The 8,204-nt window shown below is 37.3% G+C and overlaps 1 protein-coding gene across 1 annotated transcript; it reads right to left on the bottom strand.

Moving 5' to 3' along the window:
* Positions 1 to 931: 931 nt before the first annotated feature.
* LOC137813579 (zinc finger BED domain-containing protein RICESLEEPER 2-like) lies at positions 932 to 3,175 on the bottom strand. The gene is made up of 3 exons (XM_068615920.1): positions 1,553 to 3,175; positions 1,146 to 1,464; positions 932 to 1,038 (listed from the first exon to the last, which is right to left on the bottom strand). Exons 1-3 carry the CDS (start codon positions 3,173 to 3,175, stop codon positions 932 to 934), a joined length of 2,049 nt encoding a protein of 682 aa, XP_068472021.1.
* Between the last annotated feature and the right edge of the window lie 5,029 nt (positions 3,176 to 8,204).

Below are 8,204 nucleotides of genomic sequence, written 5' to 3'. Positions count from 1 at the left end.
GGGAAAAATATAAATCCTTCGTCTAGTTAATCAGACATTAATCACGATTTGAATTTTACTCCTTTTTCTCTTTTTAATTATTACATTTAAAAAAAAATATTTTTATTTATGTCTCATTTTCAAATTAATTTTTTCAATTATATTCTTAATATTTATGTATATGTATATATGTATTAAATAAAAAAAATAAACAAAACAGAAGAGTTTATCATTATTTTATTAGGATAAAAATTATTATATTTGTTAGTTTTTAATATATAAATCTTAAAAGGTAGATGAAAAGAATGGAAAAAAGTATATGCTCGGTTCTTCAATTTTATGAATACTGATATTTTTATGTGGCTAAACAGGCAGACCAAACAAATAACAGGTAAAAACTATTTTATACAATTTTTTTATGAGTAAATAGTAATGAAATTAAATGAGACCATTTACAGCAAAATGATGCTCCCAAAGTACCTTTTCATCTACATATCAACCAAAAAGACCTCTTATTGTCTATCTCATCTATACCAATAATAAAAGAATCACAAGGATCAACCCTTTATATAAAACTAAATTGAATGCATACATATCAAGGGTTCAAGACACTAATCTAGGGGTGGCAAAGCGGACTGGCCCGCCCCGCAAAAGTAATGCGGGCCAGTTTTCGTGACCCGCCCCGCGTGCGGGCTAGCCCACGGGCCTGCAGGATTGCCCGCATAACTTTTACAAATAAAATATTATATATAGATGTAATATGAAATTATGAATTAATCAAACCTACGGTGTACTAGAAAGTATGACAAACAAATACACCTCACAAATTCTGAAATTGATTATACAATGTGGCCAAAAAACAAGTACACATCATCAATTCAAAAACAACAGTGAATAAATAAGTAACTGACACCAATTAACAATCAAGAGTAGTTATCACATCAAACACTTGTTATGCAGTTGCTATTATGTCATCTTCTTCCACTTCAAGAACATTAGATGCAACCTTAGAAGAGCTTTCATCTTCTACTTTTTGATAATTATAATCTTTTCCATCATCTGCATACATTTGAACAATGACAATGAAAGAATGAATTTACCCTAAAAAAATTCTTGCTTCCAAAAATAATACAATAACAATAGAATTAATTAAATAAATAAATTACCTTCAGAAAATCCATGCTTCCAACTAGAAGTACAAATAATTGCTTCCACATTTTCATGCAAAAGATAATTCCTATACTTGTTATGAATTCGAGAACCAATGCTAAATGCAGATTCTGATGCAACTGTGGTTATAGGAATACACAACAAATCTCTAGCCATTAAAGCAAGATCCGAAAAACGTTGACTATTATTTTTCCACCACTCTAACACATCCATATGCTCCAAAAAATCAAAGTCCAAAGTTGGCTCATTCAAATAAGTGTGAAGTTGTGTTTTTCCACTTTGATTAGCTACTTGAAGCTTGCACATTTTTAATTCCTATTATAAATGTAATAAGTTAGTAACATGGGGCAAGTACAACAAAAACTAAAAAATGAACTGAAGTACATTCAAGTAAGCAACTTACATAAAAAAGACTTGGTTTAGAAGTAGATGGGGATGAAGATTGTCCTTGCTTACGCTTTAGAGTATTTGATGTTGTTGCTCTCAAACCTTTTCTAGAATATTCGGCAAAAAGTTTGTAAAATTTTTGCTTGATGTTTTCCAATTTCAACTCCCAAGTCAATGAATCAATTTTTTCAAAGCAAAAACTCAATGTTTCTAACTTCATCCTTGGGTCTAAAATTGCACCAAATGCAAGTACAACACTATATTCATCCCAATATTTTTGAAATTTGACTATCATCAATTCAACCATATTCTTAATCAGTGCATCTTCATCTTTCACAGTTTCTATCAACAAGCTTTGAATTTTCCAAACTTGTAAAAAATACAAGTTGGAAGTTGGATAACTTGTAGCAAAAATCAAGGTAGTGATATCATAAAACGGTAACAAGAACTTACAAATTTTTTCTGCTCTCTCCCAATCTTCCTCTAAAGGGCAATATTTATAAGATTCATCAACCAAGTGCAAGCTTCCAAAAACACGTTGATATTTAAGAGCACTTTTAAGCATCAAGTAAGTTGAATTCCACCTTGTAGGGACATCAAGACACAAACCACATGAAGCATCAATATCACTAAACTTTTCCAGGCATTGTTTGAATTTCACCATTCTACTCTTTGAACCCCTCACATATTTGATGCTATTTCTAATTTGGTTCAAAGCCTCACCAAGCACCTTTAATCCTTCTTGAACAATTAAATTTAATATATGTGCACAACAACGAACATGAAAGAATTCACCACCACATATCAAACCATTTTGTAAAAGAAGTTGGCTTCTTAGAGTATTTTGGAGAACATCATTAGTAGAAGCATTATCCAAAGTGATAGAAAATATTTTTTTCTCTAATCCCCAATCTTGTAAAAATTCATAAATTTTCTTAAACAACTCAAAACTTGTATGGGGGGGCGACATATGACAGAAGTTGAGTAGCTTGCTATTTAACTTCCAATTTAGGTCAACAAAATGAGCAGTCAATGATATGAAACCTTCAGTATTAATAGATGTCCATAAATAAGAAGTTAAGCATATCCTACTAGGAATAGAAACAAGCAATTCCTTAAGCACTGTCTTTTCTTTGATATACATTCTCGCAATATCAGCCTTAACAGTGTTTCTAGAAATCATAATTGCATCAGGACATAAGTAGTTTATCCAAGTCCTAAGTTCAGGATACTCAACAAATTTATAAGGCAAATTATGTCTAATAATTAGATTAGACAACAATTCATGATGTACAACTTGATCTATCTTTTTTCCTTTCAACTTTCCTTGCATATCTAAAATCATTTGACCCACATCTTCAGTTTTTCTTTTATCACATTTCATAATATGACGATTTAAATGAGAAGTGCCATATTTTCTTCCACCAATTAGATATATTCTATTGCAACTATTGCACCTTGCCCTTTCTTTTCCATCTTTATCCACCCCAATCTTAGTAAAGTACTTCCAACAATCAGAGGTGGTAATCTTATCCCTTTTCTTTTTGTCACCTTCAACAGTTTCAGATTGGTTTTCAAAATCATCTTTCTCAATTTCATTTTCACATTCGGGAATATTAATATCCTCTTCTTCAGCCATTCCAATTTCAAAATTAAGATCCTGATTAATTAATAGCATAAACACAAGAACCTATCTAAACATAACCATAGATACAAAGAGTGCATTTGGTTCTCTCAAGTGGCGGCACTAGCTCACTTATCTTGGAGCCTTCACCATCCAAGTGGCGTGATCATCAAACCAAATCCTTCATCTCCATAAGTTCTTCTTTCTTTCATCTCCTAGTTCGTTTGAAGCTAAAACATGTCTTAGTTTACTTTTCTAGCATTTTTCATTCGGTATTTTAGTTTGTTTCTGAATTTGCTTCGGTTCATCTTCTCCTTGGCTGTATCCATTTGTTTCTTCTTCATTTCTAGTTGTTTTGTTCGGTTCAATTCTGTTCTTGAGCTTCTTAAACGGTGATTTTGTTTTTATACACATTTTAATCGGTTCAATTGGCAATAGATGGAACTTCCATGTGAGTTTGGTGTTTGGTGCAAGTTTTGGTGAGTTCTTGAAACATAGAACCTTGATCCAATTCTATTAAAAGTGCCTAAGCTATCTCCAACTCAAATTTATTCCATAGAATGTCAAAGAATCATCTCTATTTGGCTAGTGGAATCATATCACTCGTGCATGCACATGAGAATAAGATACAAGACAAAATTTAGAAATTGTGTAGATTAAACAATATTGTATATGACAGCAACTCCTATAATTATCCTCCAACCATAAAACTAAATAATAAGCATGCAAATAACCTTAGAAATGAGAGGAAGCGAAGCCCATTCCACCCAGAGACACGGTGGTCACGACACCGGGCAGAAACTAAACAAACCCAAGTATGAATACACAACCTTCTTCTTTTCAAACTTCCCAAATGAGTTTGGAGAGTTGGACATGTACAAGGTGTTCCAAAAATGGGCAAGAGTGAAAGAAGTGTTCATTGCTCGAAGGCTAAACAAATGGGGAATGTGTTTTGGGTTTGTCTGTTTCTTCGAAGTGGGAAATGCGGTAAGTCTAGAGAAGAAGTTAGACCAAATCTATATAGGGAACATTAAGCTCTACGTAAACATACCGAGATATCGGAGATATGAGTCCAATCCTAGTGGGGTGCCGATAAGGGTTAATAAGAATCCATCGTCGGTGGCACATGTAGGGTCTAGGAGGTGGGGTTTAGACGGTCCAGTGGAAAGAGGGAGGGTGAGAAGGAAGGAGATATGGGTGGAAAAAAAGGAAGAAATCTTATGCTGATATAGTTAAAGAAGGCTTTCAACAGGAGTGGAAGGGACAAGTTATTTCAACTCAAAAACAGGTCCTACCGTGGATGGAGATTAGTGTTATCAGCCAGTTCAATGAAGAGTTGGACTTCGACCAGCTAGAAAAAGAGTTTCTGAAAGGCGGTATGAGCATGATTAAAGTGCGTTATTTGGGTGACAAGCTAGCCATGCTCATGCCAAGGGAAGGGGGAGTTTGGAGGCTATGATAAAGCTTAATAAGGTATGATTCGAGAATGTCTTTGACAGAATTGATCCATGGTCGGAAAATCATGTAGCGGACCAAAAATTGTGTGGGTAAGATGTTGTGGTCTGCCTATTACTCTCTGTAATAAGGATTGCTTCTCTAAAGTGGTGAGTGAAAAGGCATCGTTAATGTCCATCGATAAAGCTACCCTTATATGGGAAAATCTTGAGTATGCTAGACTTCAAGTCCGGTTACTGAAAAATCATAATGCAAGATTGCTGAAAGGTATGAGGATCAATAACTAAGCATATAGTATTCTCATTGAAGAAGAAATACCATGTGGTTGTAGAGGCCTTTGCAGGTGTAGTTACGATGGGTTTGGTTCCTCATATAGTATCTACTCGTCGGAGACCTATGTAGAGGAAACTGCCTGTTCAGTGAGGAGGTCAGGAAATGGGATCAGGAGGGTCGGTGGTCTAGAGGGGAGGTGATCGGAGGAGAGGGGGCGGGTGAAGGTGAGCAAATTGGAGGAGAGGTGATGGGTGAAGGAGTTCAAAATGAGCATACAACAAAATGTTTGGTATTTGCGGAAGCTAAATCAAAGGGTTCAGAATGTCAGAGGAAAGGTGATAAGGGTTTCACAATTGAGGAAAGGGTAACCCAGAAGTTCTCAGAAGAAGTAGCGTTTCAGAAGAAGGCTTTGCAATAGACCCTATCAACAGGATGACCTGGCCATGCTAGTGGTGGATGTGGAGGTTAGTAATACCCAGTGTGTGCCCATAACAACTTTGGGCCAAGAGGGAAACCTGACGACCCATTATGGTAAAGGGCAGAATCATTCGCTAGCCCAAAAGGAAGAGGGAGTTGGAAAGCCCCTACGCATGGTTTGTGGGTCGAGGCGTGAGGAGGAAAAAAACAATGTTGGCTCTGAAAACCAGCGACACAAAAAACTTGTTGAAAAAAATCAGGAGATGAGGCCATAGTAGGGGGAAATGAATATGGGTCTCCACCTCGTAGGCGCATGACGAAAGGGTTGTGGGAAGTGGGAGAACCTAGTACCCACCCACGAAGGTCAGTGAGAATTAGAGAAAAGTCCTCCCAGGTAAGGAATTCTTTCTCCTTCAAAGCTGGAACCCTTACAACAACCATTTCTGATGGGGATATAAATAATTGCAATTCACGGTTTCGGGATCCAGAAATTATGGAGGAACCAGCAAATTTGTGGGAGTTGGGTAAAAGCATGTGAATAGCTTGTCGAGGGGTCGAAGAAGAGGTTGTGTGGGAATTTCAGTGTATGGAAGAAAGAGATGTGGAGTTTATGCAGAGGTTTGAGGAGGGTGTCAAAAAAGGTTATTTATGATGATTGTCAACTTGAACATAAGAGATTTGGGGGGAGGGACTAAGACCAGATATCTGAGACAATTAATTACAAGTGAGGGAGTAGAATTTGTCTCTACAAGAAATGAAAACAACGGTGTTCTCAGATGCCAGATGCTTTGCTTTGTGGGGGGACAATAGAACTGGGTGGATTCATAATGAAGGTGATAATGGAGGAGGAAGCTTGTTGTCCATGTGACACAAAGAAGCGTTCCGTTATGAAAGTCACGTCATGGGGAAGGGATTTATTGCAACTGTTGACCATCACCTACATTCTACACGAAGGTGTGTTATTGTGAACATCTACTCTGCTTGCGTCTTAAGAGATAAGAAAATTCTTTGAGAGGAGCTTACTAACATTAAAGCAGCGTCTCAAGATTTGGTTTGGTGTTTTGTGGGGATTTTAATGCCATAAGAAGTAGAAGGGAAAGGAAAAGTTCTAGTGGTAAGGGAGATACGTCAAGTGGCCACACACCTGAGATTAATGGGTTCAATGGGTTTATTGAATCCAATTTGTTATTGGATCTGTCTATAGTAGGCAAAAAATATACGTGGTTTAAAGCAAATGGGTCGGCTAAGAGTAGGCTTGATAAAGTCCTTGTCTCTGAAGAGTGGATGAAAATATGGCCAATGTGCAAACAGTATGTCCAGCGGAGGGAAGTGTCTGATCATTGTGCTTTGGTGGTGAAGACCTTAGATAAGGACTGGGGTCCCAAACCGTTTCGAACCATTGATGCCTGGCATATGGAAAGGGGTTTTATGGGATGGTGAAGGAAAAGTGGAAGTCCTATTCAATACAGGGGAATGATATCTCGAAACTTAAGGATAAGTTAAAATTGCTAAAGGGGGATCTAAAAATCTAGAATAGAGATGTGTATGGTAATTTGTATACCACCAAGAAGAGTATTTTGTGTGAAATAGAATCACTTGAGATATAGAAGACTTAGAAATGAAGTGAAGGGTGTTGAGGTTGGGAGCTAGTGGTGTGAGGAACCGTGTATGGTTCGAGTAGAAGCGAAGAAGGTGTTTGAGAATAAGTTCAAAGCAACAAGAGATCTTGGGGTAAGGCTAAATGGAGTAGAGTTTAAAGTGCTTACATCAGAAGATAACATGAACCTTATTTTTGCTTTTAAAGAGGAGGAAGTCAAGGAAGCGGTGTGGCAATGCGAAGGATCAAAGAGTTCAGGTCCTTATGGGTTCAATTTCAACTTTATTAGGAAAAGCTGGGAGTTTATAAAAGATGAGTTTGTCAATGCCATGGCCTTGTTTCACGATACAGGTACTATACCAAAGGGATGCAATGCATCCTTCATAGCTCTGGTACCAAAAGTTAAAGACTATATACAAAGTCATTGCAAAGGTGCTGGCTGGTAGAATAAAGAAAGTGATAAACTCTGTGGTTGACGAAAGTCAATATGCATTCCTAAAGGGCAGAGGGATATTAGATAGTGTGCTCATGGCTAATGAAGTGTTAGAGGATCTTAGAAGGGGCGGTTTATGCTTGAAGGTGGATTTTGTAAAAGCCTATGATTCAGTTAGGTGAGATTTTCTATATGATATGCTCCATAAGATGGGGTTTCACAGCAAGTGGGTTATTTGGATGCGAGGATGTATGGAATCGACTACAGTTTCTGTGTTAGTTAATGGGAGCCCAACGGAGGAATTCAAGCCAACAAGAGGCTTGAGGCAAGGTGACCCTCTTGCCCCTTTTCTTTTTATTGTGGTAGTTGAAGGTTTAGCTGGGTTAGTAAGGCAAGCTAATAAGGTCAGCCTGCTGTCAGGAGTTAAGATTGGTAGAAAGGAGGTGGAGCTTAGTATCCTGCAATTCACAGATGATGCCCTTTTTCTATGTGAGGAGTCTCATAGTAATGTGGTAACCATGAAGGCGATACTAAGGGGGTTTGAGATAGCCTCAAGCCTAAAGATAAACTTCCATAAGTCTAAGATTGTTGGAGTAAATGCTGACAGAAACGCTTTGGCAAGCTATGCAAAGATCTTGAATTGTGGATGAGAGTCCCGTTTAAGTATTTGGGCTTAGAAGTGGGAGGGAACCCACGAAATGTTAAGTTCTGGGAGTCTGTGCTAACCAAACTAAAAGCTAGACTCAATGTTTGGAAAGGAAGATTTTGTCATTGGCAGGGAGAATATGTCTTATTAAATCAGTTATCACTTCGGTTTTGTTATTCTACCTTTCCATTTTTAAAGTGCCAGGCTCTATCTACCAAAGCAT

The sequence above is a fragment of the Phaseolus vulgaris genome, chromosome 10 (genome assembly GCF_000499845.2).
Source record: "Phaseolus vulgaris cultivar G19833 chromosome 10, P. vulgaris v2.0, whole genome shotgun sequence".
NCBI classification, from domain to species: domain Eukaryota; kingdom Viridiplantae; phylum Streptophyta; class Magnoliopsida; order Fabales; family Fabaceae; genus Phaseolus; species Phaseolus vulgaris.
The sequence above is the reverse complement of the archived record's forward strand: the minus strand, read 5'-3'. Positions and strand labels throughout refer to the sequence as shown.

Bases quoted from the DNA above. Each gene is read 5' to 3' on its own strand.
- LOC137813579 (XM_068615920.1), bottom strand. From the start codon at position 3,175: ATGGCTGAAGAAGAGGATATTAATATTCCCGAATGTGAAAATGAAATT. The intron at 1,465-1,552 runs GTAAGTTGCTTA...CATTTATAATAG, and splicing joins CTAAACCAAGTCTTTTTTAT to GAATTAAAAATGTGCAAGCT. The intron at 1,039-1,145 runs GTAATTTATTTA...AAATGTATGCAG, and splicing joins GAAGCATGGATTTTCTGAAG to ATGATGGAAAAGATTATAAT.